The 20655-nt window shown below is 50.8% G+C and overlaps 2 protein-coding genes across 5 annotated transcripts in view; both read left to right on the forward strand.

Moving 5' to 3' along the window:
* Positions 1-664: 664 nt before the first annotated feature.
* Positions 665-6256, forward strand: Orai3 (ORAI calcium release-activated calcium modulator 3). 2 transcript variants are annotated; one of them, XM_050165868.1, is made up of 2 exons: positions 665-1232; positions 4919-6256. In XM_050165868.1, the coding sequence occupies exons 1-2, from the start codon at positions 1005-1007 to the stop codon at positions 5555-5557; spliced, it is 867 nt and encodes a 288-aa protein (XP_050021825.1). In that variant the 5' UTR covers positions 665-1004; the 3' UTR covers positions 5558-6256. The 2 variants fall into 2 exon arrangements, with proteins under 2 accessions (XP_050021825.1, XP_050021827.1); XM_050165870.1 differs by lacking the exon at positions 665-1232 and adding an exon at positions 1284-1911.
* A 2263-nt stretch (positions 6257-8519) lies between these two features.
* Positions 8520-20655, forward strand: part of Setd1a (SET domain containing 1A, histone lysine methyltransferase) — a 24389-nt gene continuing 12253 nt past the window's right edge. The window contains exons 1-12 of one of the 3 annotated variants that reach the window (XM_050165838.1): positions 8520-8659; positions 9418-9582; positions 9804-9899; positions 11776-12046; positions 15078-15199; positions 15432-15661; positions 16255-17113; positions 17254-18045; positions 18498-18674; positions 18824-18911; positions 19568-19725; positions 19847-19934. In XM_050165838.1, coding sequence (XP_050021795.1) covers positions 9433-9582; positions 9804-9899; positions 11776-12046; positions 15078-15199; positions 15432-15661; positions 16255-17113; positions 17254-18045; positions 18498-18674; positions 18824-18911; positions 19568-19725; positions 19847-19934 — 3031 coding nt within the window. In that variant the 5' untranslated portion in view covers positions 8520-8659; positions 9418-9432. The other 2 variants (XM_050165837.1, XM_050165839.1) reach the window with 2 other exon arrangements.

Here is a 20655-nt window from a genome sequence, read left to right on the forward strand (position 1 = left end):
GTGTCCCATTTGCCCAGGGAACTGCCACTCCTGGTTGCCGTGGAAATAGCAGCTAATGGACACCTCCGGAAATCAGTGCTAAGACTGGAACTGGTCCCTCTTAGTTGCTGTGGGAACTTAGTAACAGACCCTTGGCACCTCCCCTCTCCCCACCCCTTTTCTTCTTTCAGTGTGGGGGTGGGGTCTCAAGAGCCTGAGGGAGGAGTCGGGTCCAGGTCCCACTCAACTTAGGCCAGGGGGAACTGGATTGTACCACATGGGGGTGGGGGGAGGGGAATCTATCCACATACCTCAGGTAACAGGAAGGTGCGCGGGTTGGGGGCGGGGGCTGGGCGGACCAAAGGCGGGGGGGAGGGGGGCCTGGGGTTGGAGAAAGGCTTGACGAAGGGGCAGCTTGAGGGAGGGGAGGATGCACCCCGGCAAGGGGCAAGTGGGGTACCCAGCCGGGCTGGACCCCCCTGAACCCCCAAGTCTGTACAATATGGTTTGCTATAAAACTCAGAATCTTCTAGCCGGGGCCGCTGACTTCCTGTGTCTGTCTGCGGTGTCGAGTCTGGTGGGTTAGGAAGACGGAAGGGGCTCGCTTCCCTGAGATGCCCGTGCAAGGAAAGACTGGACGTCTGGGAACCTGGGACTGCCCAGGTGTACTTTGGGTGGTCTGAAGTCGGCGAATTCCCAGACGGAAGCTGTGGGCGTTCACCCTGGTAGCTCGAAGGCACTGGGCTATTTTTGGTGGCCTGGGTCGTGGGGTTCCCTCGGGATCTCTGCCCACGGGCCAGATTGCTTGGGGTTCGGTCTCGGCTCCACCCAATCATGTGGTCGTGGGACTCCGCCCCTGCCCCAGTTCCTGCTTCGGTCCCAGGGCCTTATAGACACCCGCTTCTGCTCCCGCTGGGGCTGGCAGAGATGGGGTCCCGCCCGCGCTTGGACCAGCCCTTCTTGGGGTCCCAAGGCGCCTCGGCTCCTCCGTGACGGTCGGCGCGGGTGGAGTAGCCGCTCTCAGGATGAAGGGCGGCGAGGGGGACACGGGCGAACAGGCCCCGTTGAACCCGGAGGTGGACAGCCCCGCGGGCTCGGCCACATACCGGGAGTTCGTGCACCGCGGCTACCTGGACCTTATGGGGGCCAGCCAGCACTCCCTGCGGGCGCTCAGCTGGCGCCGCCTCTACCTCAGCCGGGCTAAACTCAAAGCCTCCAGCCGCACGTCTGCTCTGCTGTCGGGCTTCGCCATGGTGAGGGGCGGGAAGGGGCACACGGGGTGGGCGAGGCACGGGGTGGACTCCGGGTCGAGGAGCCAAGAAAACGGGCCCCAAGGGAGTGCGGGACGAAATAGAAGGGTTTCTTTAGCGTCATGGAAGGAGCGAAATCTCAAGAGACTGGGAAAAGCCCTTTATGTCAGGGACAGGGTTGTCGTAGGCACGGCCTTAAGAATATAAACGGCTGAGGAAGATCGATCCAGGGGTGTCACGGAAGAAGGGAATGACGAGGTCTGCGAGAGTAGACTGGTGGGGAAAAGGTCTGTTCTCACAGAAGTCGCTTAGTTACCAAGTCCGCGAGAGTTGAAAGGCCAGTCGAGCTGAATGAGAGCTGTTAGCAGCCAGGTCAGGGGAAGAGGGCTGGGGCATGGAAGATGCCCCCACCTCTCAGAAGGCTCGAGGAATGCTAGAGTTGCCCCGAAAAGTAAGAAGCCGGCGAGGAAGCTGCTGGGGAAGGAAGCTGGTCAGGGAGCTAACGATGGAGTCTGATAAACCGCAGGTGTGGGAGGATAATATCAACTAACGGTCCCAGCAGCGGCCTCAGGAAGTGGGACTGAAGAAGATTCCAGGGTGCAGAACACAGATGTGTCCTGGTTCCTCCCTACTTCGGGCCAGCTGTGCGACCCTGAGCCGACCTCCACTCCCGTTGCCGTCGGTAGGAAGTTGTGAGATCATTGAGGTTGCTGCCTCTGTGGTTTGCCAAACTTGTCCAGGAGGAGCTGAAAGTGTTCTAGAGCTAGGTGTGTCGGGATGAGCTCCACTTACCAGAGGAACTTCAGAGCCACGTGCTAAGTGGCCTGGGGGGAAGCTTTCCCCTGCTGAGTGCCCTGTCAAAACATCAGCTTCTAGGTTTTCTTCACAGGATTGGAGGGGCGGGGAGGAGAGAGCCGGCCTGGAGGCAGGGCATCCTCAATGTATCCTTGTGTAAGACATTGGAGGGAGTTCAGGTGAGGTCATGTAAGAAGTAACTTGGCTTACTACCTCCCTTTGTTCTGCAACCCTGATAACTGAATGAAAAATCTAACCTAAAGGTTGTTCTTGGTCTGTGGTGTTTCTGAGGGGCTGAGACTCCCCAGAGAAGCCCACTCTGTCTGGTGAAGATGACATTTGACGTAAGGAATCGACTCCCCATTATCACCAGAAAGTTTGAGGGAGCCCAGCCCACGTCTAAAGAACAGTTCAGTCTGCGGATCTTGCAGATCACTGGGATGGCAGCAGAAGAGTCAGGGTCTTCCCTGAGGATCAGCAGGCTGGATGTGTGGGTTTGGGAGCAGGGACTTGCCCAAGTCCTGCGGAGAGAAGACTGGGTCAGACCCCTGGGAGAAACCAGAACTAAGGCTGGCCCAGATCCCTGTGTGTGAAAACCCCTGCCTACTGTCTGCCATGGCCTAATTTCCCAAAATATTCCACGTTATTTTCTAAACGCCACTGCTGTCCTGCACCTTCTTTTCTAGGCCCAGTACAAATCTCCGGATCCTTACACAGAAATGAGGGGAAATCCTCTTAACCCCCAGGTGGCCTGAGATAGGTTAACAGTATATAAATTGTATCCAAAGGCTATGGATGTAGCCTAGGTGGTAGAGTGTTTACCCTTCCGGACACCCTAGGTTCATTCTCCAGCAGAAACTAGACATGGTGGAACACACCTATAATCCCAGCACTTGAGGTAGAAAGGAAAAGCAAGGCTTTGGGCTATACAGAGAGTTTCTAGGCTAACCTGGGCTCCACGAAATCCTTTTTCAACAAGCATTCAACACTAGCAGGTCCAGTGTGTGTGGAGCAGGTGTGGCTAGACTGTCAGCTTTTCAGCTGACACAAGGTCCAAGATGTTGGGGCCCAACCAGCTAGGGACAGGATTTGGACTCAGCAGCCTGGCTTTAGAGCCCAAATTTGTACATCAGCTCTAATGTTTGCAAACCCCAGGCTTGCTGGGTGGAGTCACACGGCCAGGCGACCCCTGACCTGTCAGAAATGAGCAGCTGTGATTCAGTTTGGGTAGTTTAAATTTTTGAATGTGGATCTGATGTCACTGGATCTGCCAAGTTTTTAGATTGACTTGGAAACTTATGAAGCTTCGTCAGTTTTAGGAGTTGGCAACTTTTTTCTGAGTGCCTTGGAGGCTAGCATCAGCTCTATTAAAGCTCGGTCTGTGCCTGGCTCTCTCTGTGGCAGCTAATATGTATTATCTGAACATTCTCAACGAGCCTACTAGCCACATTTTTTTTCCAGGTAGGAAATCGAGGGAGGCACTTGCTCAAAGATTACACAGCTGGCCAAGGTAGCACATAACTGTAATCCTGCTCACTGAAGCAGGAAGATAGTGAATTTGAGGCAAGTCTTTGTGGGGATTACAGATTGTAGAGCTAAGAATGGATCCGAGCAGCCCAGAGAGGTTTTGTTTTGGGCTTTTGTAACTTTTTTTTTCTTTTTGAGATTTTGAGACAAGGTTTCTCTGTGTAGCCCTGGCTATCCTAAAACTCACGCTGTAGACCAGACTGGCCTCTGACTCTCTGCCTTTGCTTCCTGAGAGCTGGGATTAAAGGCCTGTGCCACCGCTGCCCGGCTGATTTATTTATTTACTTAATATAGATAGGGTCTCTGAGTAGCCCTAGGTGCACCTCTTTAGCTCTGAGTTTAAAGGCACTTTTGGGTTCTTTGGAAACAAAGTTTCAATATGTAGCATAGGCTGCTCAAGCCTGAGATCAGCCAGTCTTAGCTTCCCACGGGGTGAGCTAATAAATGTGTCACCACACCAGCCTGAGTCCGCTTTCTTTGTTCATTCATTCATTCATTCATTCACTTTTTGTGGGTTGGAGACAGAACCTAGAGTCTTGTGAGTGCTAAGCAAGGCCCTACCACTGAAGTGCATCCCCAGCCTCTGAGTCTATGCTTTGTTGTTGTTGAAGATTTATTCATGTGTATGGCTGTTTTGTCTGCCTGCACCATGTGCTTGTGTGGTGTCATGTGTCCTCTGGAACTGGAGTTACAGTTGTGAGCTGCTATGTGGGTGCTGGGGATTTGAACCAAGGTCCCCTAGAGGAGCAACCAGTGCTCGTAACCGATACGCCATTTCTCCTACCCGAGTCTGTGCTTTTTTAACCCATATGCTATAACCAGGTAAAAACTCAGAAAAATGTTAGCTTGATGGTGAGGTGGAGAGCTCAAAGTACAGGGCACAGCAGAGCCTTTTAGTTAGGGCTGTGAGTAACTGAAAGGCATGGTGGCTTATCCCAGCACTTGGGAAAACTGAGGCAGGAGGATCAGTTTCAGCTTGACTTGGGCTGCCTAGCAAATTTCAAACAGGTGGGCGGAGGTGGCACATGCCTTTAATCCCAGCACTTGGAAGGCAGAAGCAGGTGGATCTCTGAGTTTGAGGCCAGCCTCCTGCTGTACAGAGTGAGTTCCAGAACAGCCAAGGATACACAGAGATACTCTGTCTCTCTCGAAAAAAAACAAAAAACAAAATGAAACAAAACCAAAAACCGGCATAGGCACACACACACACACACAACCAGTAAGACCCTACTCAAAGAAAGGGGGTGGGGTGGGCAGGGGCAGCTGAGTATCTTCTTCTAGGCACTGTTCTAAGTTTGCTCAACAGGCAAAAGGAAACACCTGACAAGGCTGTCACAGGGACTCATGTCTCCCTCTTGTGCCCACAGGTGGCCATGGTGGAGGTGCAGCTGGAGAGTGACCATGAATACCCCCCAGGCCTGCTGGTGGCCTTCAGTGCCTGCACCACCGTGCTGGTAGCCGTGCACCTCTTTGCACTCATGGTCTCCACGTGCCTGCTGCCCCACATCGAAGCCGTGAGCAACATCCACAATCTCAACTCTGTCCATCAGTCACCGCACCAGCGACTCCACCGATATGTGGAGCTGGCCTGGGGCTTCTCCACTGCCCTGGGCACCTTTCTCTTCCTAGCTGAAGTTGTTCTGGTGGGCTGGGTCAAGTTTGTGCCCATTGGGGCACCCATGAACAAACCAGCTCCTGTGGTACCTATGTCCCAGGTGCCACCAGTGACCCTTAGTTTACCTTCCAACCTCACTCCGTCCTCTGCTTCTGTAGCCACACCACAGCAGCCTTCCAAAGCCTGTCCACCCCGACAAGTGTGTGGTGGTGCCCATGGGCCAGGTTGGCAGGCAGCTATGGCCTCCACAGCAATCATGGTACCTGTGGGACTGGTGTTTATGGCCTTTGCCCTGCATTTCTACCGATCCTTGGTGGCCCACAAGACAGACCGTCACAAGCAGGAGTTGGAGGAACTCAGTCGCCTGCAGGGGGAGCTGCAGGCTGTGTGAGCCTGGCTTAGACTCTTGGAAACATTGACGCCCCGTGTCTGCAAGGGATCCCAGGGACCTACAGACCTCATTCGTTGCCCCAGACTTGAGCCACGTACTGTAAACTACTCTCAGGTAGAGGCCAAATTCCTGCACAGCGTCCCACACTCCCAGGGATATCCCGTTACCACAGCCCAGTGGATTTTGTAAGCTGCACCTTGCCTAGCTGGAGAAAGGAAGTAGAATGGTCTCAGTAGAGGCCCTAGCGGGGTCTTCAGTGGTGCTGAGCATTTGCTTGCTCCTCCGCAGGAAGGTGACATGCCCGCACACCTGTCCTCCAAGGCAGTCAACTCTTGCTTATGTATAATCTATTTCACAGTTGACATCCTGGGAGGGTTTTTTGCCGGTCATGGTTTTGATGGGTTCCCCTTTCCCGACTGGGCTGCTGTAGGTGACCTGGGTGTCTGTCCCTAGGATGAGCCACTTCCCACTTGGTGACTTGTGGTGGTGCCTGTCCCACTGCCCTAGACTCATCTGTTCCCACCTCTTTGGCCAGAGCTGGGAGAGGAGGAACCTTTGAAGACTGACTGACTGCTGCCGACTCGACTCCTTGACAAGGTCAGGGGGTTTGTAAGGCAGACAGTTCAGCCCTTAGAACGCAGAGCGCTCCAGATGCTACATTTCCGATAGACCTTTTGTTAATAAACTGTTTCACGTGTTTCTGTGGCTGTGAATGGGTGAAGGGGAAACCTTGGGTAAGGCTGCATGTCCTAAGGGCCAGGTGCAGGTCCCTCAGGGGCGGACAGTCACCCAGAGGCCAGGCCTCTAACTGGTAACTCGGGATGTCATCTGAGTTTCTCCAGTCATCACCTAATCCTGTGGGCCGGGCCGAGTCATACATTATCTGGTTTAGCCCTCACTGCCATCTCAATAAACACGTCTGTCTTTCCCATTTCAGAGAGGCAGCGAAGGCCAGTTACATAGTCTGTGCCTTGATTACCATTATATAGGGATTGCTAAATGAGAGAGAAGGAAAAAAAAAGAAAAGAAAAAGGACTTGGTACCCTTCAACTGGGTCAAAAAAAGAAGCATCTCCTGTGCCTTCATGTAAAGATTTCTTTTGCCAGGCGGTGGTGGTACACGCCTTTATCCCAGCACTTGGGAGGCAGAGACAGGTGGATAGCTTGTGAATTTAAGGCCAGCCTGATCTACAAAAGCTAGTTCCAGGACAGCCAAGGCTATTAAAGAGAAATCCTGTCTCAAAAAACAAACAACCCCCCCAGCCCAATATTTTTAAAGCACAATTCCTGTCATTAGACTTCCGGTGAGAGACCTTGGACAGTCTTTATTATTTGGTTAATTAAAATGTGTAAAACTAGACTCCAATAGTTTTCCTACACTGTCGTGAGGACTGCAGTCTTATGACCAATAGACATCCATTCTTGGATAACTTGACACTAAGGGAGGTCAATTTAATGAGGGACTGCTGTAGAGAGGCCACTTAGGGCATCCTCAGCTCCAGGTAGACCTGGTGAGAATGCCTGGGTGTTCAACCTTGGGGCAATCTCAGCCCCAGGCTCCCAAGTGAAGCCCTAGTTGAGCTTCTGAAGTGCCTATGGCTAACTGGGCTACTATGAGACTTTTACTTTCATAGGACGCACTTAAGGGTTTTTAGGCTTCTCTTAAACTTACATTTTAATTTTTAATTTTTTTTTCTTTTGGTTTTTCTCTCTCTCTCTCATTTTTTTTTTTTTTTTTTTTTTTTTTTTTTTTTTTTTTTGTTTTTTCGAGACAGGGTTTCTCTGTGGCTTTGGAGCCTGTCCTGGACCTAGCTCTTGTAGACCAGGCTGGTCTCGAACTCACAGAGATCCGCCTACCTCTGCCTCCCAAGTGCTGGGATTAAAGGCGTGCGCCACCATCGCCCGGCTCTCTTAAACTTACCAGAGTGAACCCTAACAGTTTTAGATCTAGTTACACTTCCCTTCGGCCTGTTCGTCCCTGTTTGTCAAACGGACATTTTAAAACGGGCCCAAGGGAGGTGTAACTAGGGTGCTGGCCTAGCATGCAAGAAGCCCTAGGTTAGCTATCCAGCATCCTATAAACCGGTTATGGTGGCGCACACCTGTAATCCCAGCCCTCAGGAGATAGAGGCAAAAAGATCAGGAGTTCGGGGCCATCCTCCGGTGCACAGCAGGTTCGGTGCTACTATGTCCGAAATACAACAGGGGCCCGAGCAGAAGAGCGGCAAGAAACCGATCACCTCATGTGCGCGGGCAGGGAAAGTGCCTGAGTCACCGCTCCTGGTTGTATTTTTCCACCTCCCATCCCGCCCAGGTTTTGGTGGATTCTACGGGAAGTAGCCCGTTACGCTGGGCTTCGCACGCCTGGCCACGCCTCTCTGCGCGGCGCGCTAGCCCCACCCACAACGGGATCCGCAGATTCGCTACAAGACACATTAGGATTATTTGGGAACCTTCCCTGATCTGAAATTTTTCAGGAAGCTCCGGGAAGACTTCTCCCCTGTAACCATTTCGCCCTAAGTCGGAAGTGGGCTGCTGCTTGAGTTGGGCTAGGAAGAAAGACCCAGGAATAGCAGTCGACACTGCCAACGGGGCTTGGCTAACCGGGCGTCATTTTCTCGACTCCAGCGCAGGTGAGAGGAGGTGACGCCAAAGCCTAGAACGGTGGCGAATCTGCACTGCAGCCTCGTAGGCATTCGAGCTGCGCAAGGAAGGGGCAGGGAAGAGCAGCAAAGGAGCGCGCATCCTGTTCACTCATTTGCCCCGCCCGCCTCGCGAATCTGCGTCGTTCGACGCACCACTCAAATCTGCCGAGCTCCGGCTGGCCGCCTCCCCCTCGCTCCGCCCCTCTTTCCTCAGGGGCTCGTCGCAGCTTTCGTCGCCGCCGATTCGTCACGAACCCCAAGGCCGGGGCAGCTGGATGAGGGTGGTACAGTCCACTCTCGGGGGATGCGGCCGATCTTCAGGCTTCCTGGGTTACGACTCCCGAGCTTTACAGGGCGCCGGCCGAGGCAGAGCCGCTCCGCTCGGCCCCGTGGATCGCTCCGCAGTCCTTGTAGCGAAAGTGCGAATGCAGACGCCGCGCCCGCTGGGCCTCGTGCAGGTGGCGGTGGTGTTTGGTGCGCGCGCCGGGGAGGTGGTGGTGGGGGGGCGCCGCCGCCGCCACCGCTGCGGGGCCGGGTCTCGCGCTGCCGCCGCCGCCGCCGCCGCCTCACGCCGCTGAGGTGCTGCGCGCGGTGGGGGGAGGGTGAGCCGCTCGCCACGAGCGGGTGAGTAGGGCCTTGGCGCGCGTGCGCGGAGACGGGGTGGGGGGGCACCGAACGCGCCCGGGCGGGAGGAGAGGGCAGCGGCGCGCGTTACCCGACCCCCCCCCCCCGCCTGGATTCAGGGACCGAAGCCGGGGCTCAGGCTCGGTCTCGCGGTGTTTCCAACGCCCCGGAGGGGTGCCACCTCTGGTCCAGAGGACTGGGGCGCGGGGACGCGAGCGGCCGTGTGGGAGCGGGAGCGGGGCTCGGCCCGGGCCGCTGGCCGGTGAGGAGGCGGGAGGGGGCGGGGCCTGCCAGGGGACGGGGGAGGGGTCTTGCGTGGAGGCCAAGTGGGGCGCGCTAGGGAGAGCGGGAAGGTCTGGGGGCGCGAGCTGGGCCTGGGCCCTGAGGGTAGACTTGGGGGGTGGAGGGGGAACGGAGTATTAGAGTGAACTCGGTCCTCAGGGCCCGATCTGAGGGAGCCGTGGGTCATGCCGAGGTGTGGGAACTGGACTGATGAGGGGGACCTGGAATCCGGGCTAGCCATGGAGGGGGACGGCAAGGGAGTCAGGCCGGAGGCTTGGACCCCCATTGCGTATCCCTCTTTTCCTGACAGTGTAAATGAGCGAGGATGGACCAGGAAGGTGGGGGAGATGGGCAGAAAGCCCCGAGCTTCCAGTGGCGGAACTACAAGCTCATCGTGGATCCGGCTTTGGACCCTGCCTTGCGCCGGCCTTCCCAGAAGGTGTACCGCTACGATGGAGTTCACTTTAGTGTCAGCGTGAGTGCCTCATGGCTTCCGAACTTCCCTGGACCTCGGGGCTGCCCTCCTCCCCCCTCCGCCCTGCCCGGTGTTCAGCACCTAGACCTCCGGGACCTGTAGCTTGTCCTTTGAGAAGGAGCAGGTTATGGCTCTTGCGTATGTGCGTCTCCACTGGCTTCCCGGAGTCGACAGCCTGCTAAGTTTTCGTCCTGGTCACATCGCTCTCTTTTCTGTGCTAGGACTCGAAGTACACACCAGTGGAAGACCTCCAAGATCCCCGCTGCCATGTCAGGTCCAAGAACAGAGACTTCTCCCTCCCAGTCCCTAAGTTTAAGGTACGTGTCTGCTGGTTCTTGGAGCGCGGCAACGGTCCTAGCACCTTGCTCTTGGCGTAGCCTCCCCGAGTGGCTGGCCCAGTGCAACGCTGGCAACCATATTTCCTTGCTTTTGAGTCTGTGAGACTAAGATGTCTGAGACAGGAGGTGTACTTAAATAGCTGAGGTGTCTCTAGTATGTCGCTGGTAACAAGGGTGTTGATGTCTGGAGGCATGAGGTATGGGTGGATGTTCAGAGACAGCGTGACTGGGATACCCTACTTCTTCAGCAGTTAAGGGTACCGCTAAGGCCACTGCCCGCTTGGTGTCCTATGTCTCTCACTGTCATTTGGGTATGTCCTCCCCCAGCTGGTCTGTAAGAGTGGCTCCCTTTCCCACGGTAGATACTCTGCAAGCTTTGCACTGAGCCTAGAAACGTTGGTGGATCTTTGTTTCCTTCCAATTTTGTTTCTTTGTTTTGTTTTATTTCCCACTGAGTTTTAAAGTAATTTATGGGGTGTTTCCCCCCTCTTTCCCTTTCCCTGAGCAGTCTTACTTAAGTTCTATTGGCCTGAATGTTTACTTCCATACCTACTTCCAGCCTCATAAACCCAGACTCCAGAGACCTGAACACATTGTCTTTATTCTCTCAGTCCTTTTCATTCTTCCTCTGCTGATAAATTACAACACCAGATACCCGGGCTCACAACCTAGAAGCCTAGGAGTCACCTGGTAGTTCTTTCCTGTTCATCTTAATCTTTCTCTTCATGCTGAGTCTTACGTTTATTGCACTTGCTGTTTGTGGCTTCCTCCTCAATTTTAGGCTCTTTTGCTGTTATTTGTCTCTGGTTCTGTTCTTATTTTACAAGTATGTATTTTCCCTTTTCTTTCTATTTTTTTTATTTTTTATTTTTCTTTTCAAGACAGGGTTTCTCTGTGTAGCCTTGACTGTCCTGGAACTCACATGTGTTCACACTCAAGCTTGCACACACCATTGTGCACATGTCGAAATTAGAGCACAGCTTGTAGAAACTGATTTTTCACCATGGGGTCCAAGGATCAAACTCAAGCTTGTCAGGCTTGGTGACAAGTGCCTATATCCACTGAGCCATCTTGCTGGCATGCTAGGTCTGTTTTGGAGCGTTGGCATGTGTGGTTATTGATCTGGGCAGGCCTAATCACTTACTTGACTCTATACCCTTGTTATATCCAAACCAGACCAGACCCTCTTCAGTGTTTAGAAAACATCAAGATGGGTTCTGTTGTTTTGGTAAACTTTGAGTTTTCTACAAAGCCTGGTGAGAATGATAGGAAACATCTTTGTGAATCTTTTCCTGACTTTTCTCTGTGAATGATCCTTTTCTTGGCTCCCAGGCACCTTGTCTACACCTCTGCTACCACTGCATCATCTTTAGATTTTATATATATATCTGACTTATCTTTTTCTCTTTTTTGAGGCATGGTCTCCCTAGGTAACCCAGACTGGCCTTGAACTGAGGATCCTTGTGCATTAGCCTCCAGGTGGTAGTATTATAGAAGTGCACTCAGAACTGTCTTGTCTCTTCTGAATGGGAAAAAATTTTCCTACCTTTGTGTTTCTACTATCTAGCCTGTGATCATCAGACCTGAGCTAATAGATTATTTATTTCTTCCTACTGCTTTCTCTTGTGTGGGTTGATTCTTATATTTTATGTGTCCTTTTTCCCTTATTGTTGTCTTGTCATAAGCAGAAGTCAAAGAGAGAGGTCTGTACTACTGTAGGGTTCATGATCCCCACTTCACTTGCCCATCACAAAGTCTCCAGTCCTGTCTTGATCGCATGAGTCTGAAGTTTCCCAAATGGTAAGGGAACTATGCTCATTATGGAAACCCCAGACTAACTCCTGTCTTTCCACAGCTGGATGAATTCTATATCGGACAGATCCCACTGAAGGAAGTAACTTTTGCAAGGCTCAATGACAATGTGCGGGAAACCTTCCTGAAGGATATGTGCCGGAAGTATGGTGAAGTGGAAGAAGTGGAGATCCTTCTTCATCCCCGCACTCGCAAGCACCTGGGCCTGGCCCGTGTGCTCTTCACCAGCACTCGGGGTGCCAAGGAGACTGTCAAGAACCTCCACCTCACCTCTGTCATGGGCAATATCATCCATGCCCAGCTTGACATCAAAGGTGAGGCTCCCTTGTCTCCTGCTTGGTCTCTGGCAGAGATTATATCTGTAAATGCCCTATTGGGCTCAGCCAAGGTAATCGGGGTCATGATTCTTTACCCAAATTCTTGAGGCCAGGTGTGTTTCTGAACTTAAAATTTTTAAATTTTAGAGAAAAATTAAGGTACATGCAAGGTATTTTATGTTATTGATAGCATGGTAATGGCAGTACCCCCCTGTCAATCATACTTTTCTGCTTCTAAGAAATTGTACTTAGGGTAAGACTTGAACTATATGTAGTAAGTTTAATACTGGGTTCTCCAAAGTACTAAGATTTCAGGAGGGTTCTATTATTTATGTTTTTGTGTATGACTGTTTTGTCTACATGTATATCTATGTACAGCATGTATGCCTGATGCCCATGGATGAACTGGAGTTTTGTTCGTTGTGAGCCATCATGTGGGCGCTGAGAACTGAACTCAGTCCTGGAAGAGCAGCCAGTACACTTAACTGCTGAGTCATCTCTCCAGCTAGTGAGGGTTTTTCTTTTTTTGTTTTGAAATTATAGATATTTTATGCTTGCTTTAATAGCACATATAGTATGATTGAAATTTTAGATAACTGAGGAACTGGAGTCTTGGATCAGTAGTGGCGGACATACCTAGACCTAGCATACTCGTGGCAGTTTCATGGTGCCATGTGCCGATAGTCCTAGTGTTTGGAGACAGAGATGGGAAGACTGAGGTTAGCCTGTCTACAAAGATGATTCCAGGCCAAATGGGGCTACATAATGAGATCCTGTCTCAAAAAACCAGAGAGGAGGTGGGAGAGAACTTAGTGGATAAAAGTACTTACTGTGTAACGATAAAGTCTTGAATTTTAATCTTTGTCACTCAAGAAGTCCAGGTATATTTGTATGTGCCTGTAGCTTCAGTATTGGTGGGTAGAGACAAGCAGATCCCAGAAACTCGCTGACCAACCGGCCTAAGAAACGGCAAGCTTCAGTTTAACATGACCCTGTCTTGAGGGAGCGAGGGAATGCAGTAATTGGAGATATCCATGTCTTCCTTTGGCTTCCATGTGTGTGCACTTGGATAGCCACAAGTTCATCACACACAAATAAAAGTAAAAAAAGATGGGGCTATTTTGAACTGCTTTCAAGGAATTGCAGGGAGAGATGAGACCCATGGCAGACTAGTTACAGGGGCCATCTAAGGGAAGCAGCTGTTAGTCGGTGTTTATAAGTGAGGGGACGACTCATATCCTTCTGACTTTAGACTGCTGTATGTAATTGCACATCTTTTATGTTTGTTTTCTGTGTTTTTGAGATAGAATCTCACTATGTAACTATGTCTGGCCTTGAACTCACAGAGATCTTCTTCCTGCCTCTGCTGCCTGAGTGCTGAGATTAAAGAGCCTATGATAGTTTCTGTGACTTTTTTGTTTGTTTTATAGGTTTCACTCTATAGCTTAGGCTGTCCTTGAATTCTACACTTGACCTCATGGGTGTTATTTTTGATTTTTTTTTTTTGGCCTCTTAAGATTTATTTATTTATTTATTGTTTTTTTGATACAGGGTTTATCTGTGTTACAGTTCTAGCTGTCCTGGAACTAGCTCTTGTAGATCAGGCTGGCCTTGAACTCACAGAGATCCACCTGTCTCTGCCTCCCAAGTGCTGGGATTAAAGGCATGTGCCACCCCTGCCTTGCCTTAAGATTTATTTTTGTGCGTGTATGCGTGCATGCGTATTCACCTACAGAGGGCAGAAAAGGATGCTGGATCCTCTGTAATTGGATTCAGGGATAGTTATGAGCCACCATGTGGGTGGTAGGAACCTAACCTAGGTCCTCTGCAAGAACACAAGATGCTCTTAACCATTGAACCTTTCCAGGCCCTTGTTTTTGTTTTTTTGAGACAGGGTCTCCTGTTGTGAAGCCTGGGCTTTAATTTCTTTTATAGCCAAGAATGACCTTGACTTCTAGTTCTCCTTCATCCTGGATCATAGGCTTGTGCCACTATGCTTGGCTTGTCTGGTGCTGGGGATGAAATCCAGGGTTTTGTGCATACTGTGAAGATGCTCTACATTCCAGTTTCCTGTATTAGTCAGCCTTGCTGTCTGTCTCTGACTGACCTGTACACTGTACAGCTCATGTTGAGCTGGATGGGTCCTTGGCCTCACTTAGTCTTCAAAGTATGAGGATTGCAGGCATGTACCACTATGCTGGCACTTCTTTGTTTTTATTCATTAATGATTTATCTCTCTATTTATTTTTGGTTTTTTGAGACAGAATTTCTCTGTAGCTTTGAACCCTTTCCTGGATCTCACTCTGTAGACCAGGCTGGCCTCGAACTCACAGAGATCTGCCTGCCTCTGCCTCTTGAGTCCTGGGCTGAAAAGGCGTGCGCCACCACCTCCTGGCTGGATTGACCTTTGCAGCTGCAATTCTGCAGTCTTTAGTTTATAACATAAAGGGGTAATGGGCTTAGCAGCAGATAGACCTCTACTTTGCAGAGTACTTTTCTTAAACTTTATAAAATACTCTAATTGAGATATGTGTATAAACTATGAGTTTATGAAACAGGGTGTTTGGATTGAGCCCAGGGCCTCTCTCATGCCAAGCCAAGCACTGTGGCCTACCCATATTAATTTTTTTTCTAATAGTTAGGAGGTAAAGATGAGCCAGACTTTGTTCTATGAATCTGTAAAAGAGCAGTATGTGGTAGCACATACCTGGTAATCCCTAACCTGGAAAGTAGAACAGTAGTATCAGGAATTCAAGACCATTGTTTTCTATATAGCAAGTTTGACCAACCTGGCTATATGAGATCTTGTCTCAAAAAAGTACAAAGACAAGATCTAGTCAAAGCAACCATAGGCAGGTAGAAATGAGGTAGACATTCCCAAGGATTGAGTTAAGTATGAGATTGATGTTCTAAAAAGTACAACTTAGGAAAATTATAGGAAGCTCAAGGCCTGAGGAAGAAAAAAGACTGCCGAAACAGGGAGGTTGTTTTTCCTTCTGACTGTTGATTTCCATTTCTCTCCATCTAGGACAACAACGAATGAAGTACTATGAATTGATTGTCAATGGCTCGTACACTCCTCAGACGGTGCCCACTGGAGGCAAGGCCCTGAGTGAAAAGTTCCAGAGCTCTGGTGCAGCCACTGAGACGGTGAGAAGCTTGTGGCTGCTGTGGTATTAGGCACATGGACACATTGCCTAGTCACAGGAGCAGGAGCCATCTGGGAAAGCCCTAAACTTTACTGTTAAGTATAGGAAGGCAAAGGAATGATGCCTAGATGCTTTCAGAAACAAAAAACTGGGATTCTTGGATTGGGGCAGGACACATTTTTAAATTATTCCTGATCTTTTTTTTATTTCTCCTTGCCTCATTTTCTCTCCAGACTGAAGCCCGCCGACGATCTTCCTCAGACACGGCAGCCTACCCAGCAGGCACTGCTGTGGGGGGCACCCCTGGCAATGGCACTCCCTGCTCCCAAGATACAAATTTCTCCAGCAGTCGACAAGATACCCCATCTTCCTTTGGCCAGTTCACCCCTCAGTCCTCCCAAGGAACACCCTACACACCTCGGGGTAGCACCCCTTACTCTCAGGACTCTGCCTACTCCAGCAGGTATGGAAGGCACACCTGTTTTCGCCTGAACCATTTGATTCTGGGAGCTATAGCTGTGAAGAATGAGCCCTAGGTCTCTGAGAAGGAGTCAGAAACTATTTTAGTCTTTAGTTTCAACTAACAAATTGCTGTTTTCAGGGATACTAGTTTGGGACCTGATCAGCAACATAGAAGCAAATGCTGGGGAGTTTTGATTTGTCTGTTTTTATGTGTGTTTGTATGTGTCTCTGCATGTGTGTATGTTTATTGCATGCAAGCAGGCTAAAAGGAGACAGATACTTTGGAACTGAAGTTATAGATGGTTGTCCACTATCATCTGGGTGTTGAGACTTGAACTTGGAACTTCTGCAAGAGCAGTCTGTGCTCTTAACCTCTAAACTTCGTTCTATAGCTCATTTTTAGATTTATGTGTCTGAGTGTTTTGTCTGCGTGTATGTGTGTGCATACAGTGTTCTTAGTACTCAGGCAGTGGATCACATGGAACTGGAGTGAAAGATGGTTTGAGCCACCAAGTGAGTGCTGGGATCGAACCTCTGTCTAGAGGGGCTTTGGTCACCCAGGGAGGAGCCTAGCTAACTCCCTGACTTCTTCAGCAGCACTTCAACTTCCTTCAAACCCCGGCGGTCAGAGAACAGCTATCAAGATTCTTTTTCTCGCCGCCATTTCTCCACATCTTCAGCCCCTGTAACCACCTCTACTACCACCTCAGCAACTGCTGCAGCCACTGCAGCCTCCTCTTCCACATCTTCATCCTCTTCATCATCGTCCTCCTCCTCATCTTCCTCAGCCTCTCAGTTTCGTGGTTCTGACTCTAGCTACCCAGCATATTATGAAAGCTGGAATCGCTACCAGCGTCACAGTTCCTACCCACCTCGCCGGGCAACTAGAGAGGATCCTCCTGGGGCCCCATTTACTGAAAATACACCTGAGCGCTTCCCACCTTCCTATACCTCCTACTTGGCTCCTGATCCCAACCGATCCACTGACCAAGACTACCGGCCCCCTGCCTCAGAGGCCCCACCTCCAGAGCCTCCAGAACCTGGTGGTGGTGGTGGTAGTGGTAGTGGTGGTGGGGCACCCAGCCCTGAGAGAGAAGAAGCCCGGACTTCCCCACGCCCACCTTCACCTGCCCGTTCTGGCTCCCCAGCCCCAGAGACCACCAATGAGAGTGTCCCCTTTGCTCAGCACAGCAGCTTGGACTCCCGCATTGAAATGCTGCTGAAGGAACAGCGCTCCAAATTTTCTTTCCTGGCCTCTGATACAGAGGAAGAAGAAGAGAGCAACAGTGCAGGCCCTGGGGCTAGAGATGCAGGGGGTGAGGTGCCTTCTGGGGCAGGTCATGGGCCCTGCACACCCCCTCCTGCCCCAGCCAACTTTGAAGATGTAGCACCTGCAGGGAGTGGAGAGCCAGGGGCTGCCCGGGAGTCACCAAAGGCCAATGGACAGAATCAGGTGAGCCTGCCGCCAGCCATAGGATTGGGGAAGGAAGCATAGGTCTTAGGGGAGCGGGAAGGTGCTCAGACAAGGAAATGAGAGGGACGCTCAGGAAGCTCTAGTAGGAGCTGTCTGTGACTTTCCTCCATACCCTACAGGCTTCTCCATGTTCTTCCGGAGAAGATATGGAGATCTCTGATGATGACAGGGGTGGTTCGCCTCCTCCAGCCCCAACGCCTCCCCAGCAACCGCCACCGCCGCCGCCACCACCCCCTCCCCCTCCTCCTCCCTACCTTTCTTCCCTTCCTCTGGGTTATCCTCCCCATCAACCTGCCTACCTCCTGCCACCCCACCCAGATGGACCACCCCCCCCTGAGTACCCTCCGCCGCCCCCACCACCACCACCCCACATCTATGACTTTGTGAACTCCCTGGAACTTATGGATCGACTTGGAGCACAGTGGGGAGGGATGCCCATGTCCTTCCAGATGCAGACCCAGATGTTAACTCGGCTCCACCAGCTGCGGCAGGGCAAGGGATTGACTACTGCCTCAGCTGGTCCTCCTGGTGGGGCCTTTGGCGAGGCCTTCCTCCCTTTCCCACCCCCACAAGAGGCAGCCTATGGCTTGCCCTATGCTCTGTACACACAAGGGCAAGAAGGTCGTGGGGCATACTCCCGGGAAGCCTACCACCTGCCCTTGCCCATGGCAGCAGAGCCCCTGCCTTCTTCCTCAGTCTCTGGAGAAGAAGCCCGGCTGCCTCACAGGGAAGAAGCAGAGATGGCAGAAAGCAAGGCCCTGCCATCAGCGGGCACTGTGGGTCGTGTGCTAGCCACCCTTGTCCAAGAGATGAAGAGCATTATGCAGCGAGACCTCAACCGCAAGATGGTGGAGAATGTGGCCTTTGGAGCCTTTGACCAGTGGTGGGAGAGCAAGGAAGAAAAGGCCAAGGTGAGGAGGTCTAGTCTAGGGACGCTGGGCACTTGAGTACTTGCTGAAGGAGATACACCTTTGACTTTCCCTGATTGCCCAGATCAAAGTAGGGATAAGAGAACTGAAGTGGATGTGGGCATTATGGGCAGGGGAATCAGACAGAGAGCAAAAGGTAAGCACAGACCTAGGTCACAAGAGCTTTGTCCTGGCGCCTCTGCTGCTTGCAGTGGACAGACCTCTTAAGTGTTTCTGGGCTTGTCTTCAGTTCTACCAGTTGTCACAGGGTAGAAATTAGTAACTGTTTCTTAAGGGTGGATGGCCTAAAGTATCAGACTTGAGAATCTCTTTAACTGGCCAGAGATAGTGTCGGTTAATGGATGTCTGTGTTCTTGAGGCCCATTGTTGGTTCTTGGGCAGGAAGGAATAACTGTGCTCTGGAGTCTGCAGCTAAGTCTCCCTGCTATCTGCAGCCCTTCCAGAATGCAGCCAAACAGCAAGCCAAGGAGGAAGATAAAGAAAAGATGAAACTCAAAGAGCCGGGCATGCTGTCCCTTGTAGACTGGGCCAAGAGTGGCGGAATCACGGGCATTGAGGCCTTTGCCTTTGGGTCAGGGCTACGAGGGGCCCTGCGGTTGCCTTCATTTAAGGTATCTAGGAACGTGGTGGCGGGGAAAGCTGGTGGGCCTCCCTTCCTTGGGGAAATGATGGTTGGGAGTTGAGGGTTTTTTAAATTTTCCCTCCCTCTTATTTTCCCTGATTGAGTTGTAAGTGGGCCCCATTTTTCTGCATCTTCCAGGTGAAGAGGAAAGAGCCATCAGAAATTTCCGAGGCCAGTGAGGAAAAGAGGCCCAGGCCTTCTACTCCAGCTGAGGAAGATGAGGATGGTAAGTAGACAGTTGGCAGAAGAGAAAGGCGATCTTTTCAGAGTCTGATAGGAGAGGAGGAGTGAAGGGGCCAGGGTATTTCTGAGAACCAGGCACCAATTGGAGACCTTTATGCAGAGTTAAAACAAATGAAAGGAATTCCAAAAGGCATCGGAAGCATCAGATAGACCTCTCCCAGAGTTAGGGTTTAATTATGGCTATGCTGATTTCAATGAATCTGTGTTTTGGTTTTTCCACTTACAAAGAAAGAATTCACATCTGGAGTTTACCACCTAATGCTTTTGTGGTACAGTCTTCCTAGTCTTTGAAGTCTGGGTTGTTGGTTGGCAGCTTGTGTGATTTGAAGCTTCTTTATTGAGTCAGATTTGCTTCTCTGGAGAACCCTCAGTCCTATATTGTTTTCTTGGGCCAAATAAAATAAGTTAGCATCCTCTTTCATCCAGCTGAGAAAATGATGAAAGAAAATGTGTGGGACGTAGCTTAAGTTGTGTAATATGTTAGTGTGTTCGTCTGTGTGCTGAGTTTCAACTTTCCTGCCTGTAAGTTTGGCCTGTTAGTAAAAGTAAACTAACAATAGTGTGTGTAAAATTCCTTGCATCTGGCGTAGGAGAGCAGTAATTACCGATAAACTGCAGCTGCTCTGACTTCTCTTGCAGATCCTGAGCGAGAGAAGGAAGCTGGGGAACCAGGACGTCCAGGGACCAAGCCTCCGAAGCGAGATGAAGAACGAGGGAAGACCCAAGGCAAGCACCGGAAATCCTTTGCTCTGGACAGTGAAGGGGAAGAGGCATCCCAGGAGTCTTCCTCAGAGAAGGTAAGATGCTGGGCACCAGAGAGCCAGCTTCTCACTTAGCTGGAACCCAGGCAGATAGCAGGGCTTCAAGAATGAAAACTTGTCTTTTTCCTGTTAGTCTCAATTTTTCCTTTTCTTTAAGGATGAGGATGATGATGATGAAGATGAGGAAGATGAAGAGCGGGAAGAAGCTGTGGATGCCACCAAGAAGGAGGCAGAGGCATCGGATGGTAAGTTAAGTAGATTCAGGTCTGGCGGAGAAGGGATTGTAGTCTCTAGTTTGTCTTTTTCTGACTTCATAGAGCTCTCCTACTGGACTTCTGGCCAGTCTTGCCCTTAGCAAAGACAGTTGTTTTAGCAGCGTCCTTTGGAACATTAACCTCATTAGTTCAGATTGTTTTGTCTTCTGAAGCGCTAGTCTCCCTCTGGACAGTCCAGCAAAGTCTGTGTCTTTTCTCAGGTCCTAGAGGTGAGCGGTATGTATTCTCCTCTTGCACCTTGATGCTACCAGACTAGACCTTTTCATCTTAGAGCACTGCTCTTCTTGTGAGGCCCAGCCACCGGGCTTCCTTTTTCTTCCCTTCCTGTGTGATTACCAGACACTTTTCCATCCGCTTACACATCTTCCATGGGTTGTACATACTTCAGAAGTATGTATGAAGGGACTGCAGAGGTGGCACAGTGATTAATAGCACTTATTGCTCTTACAGAGGACCCATGTTTGGTCCAGCACCTAGGGTGGTTTATAACTGCCAGTAACTTCAGTTCCAGGAGATCCAATGCCTTCCCAACTCCACAGGCATGTGGTGTATGTATATACACATAAATATACTGTTTTGTTTTGCTTTTCTTTTTTGAGACAGGGTTTTTTTGTGTAGCTTTAGAGTCTGTTCTGAAACTTGCCCTGTAGACTACCACTGCCTGGTTTTTTTTTTTTTTTTTTTTTTTTTT

The sequence above is a fragment of the Alexandromys fortis genome, unplaced genomic scaffold (assembly GCF_014885135.2).
Source record: "Alexandromys fortis isolate MF-2015 unplaced genomic scaffold, M_Fortis_MF-2015_v1.1 scaffold_146, whole genome shotgun sequence".
NCBI lineage: Eukaryota > Metazoa > Chordata > Mammalia > Rodentia > Cricetidae > Alexandromys > Alexandromys fortis.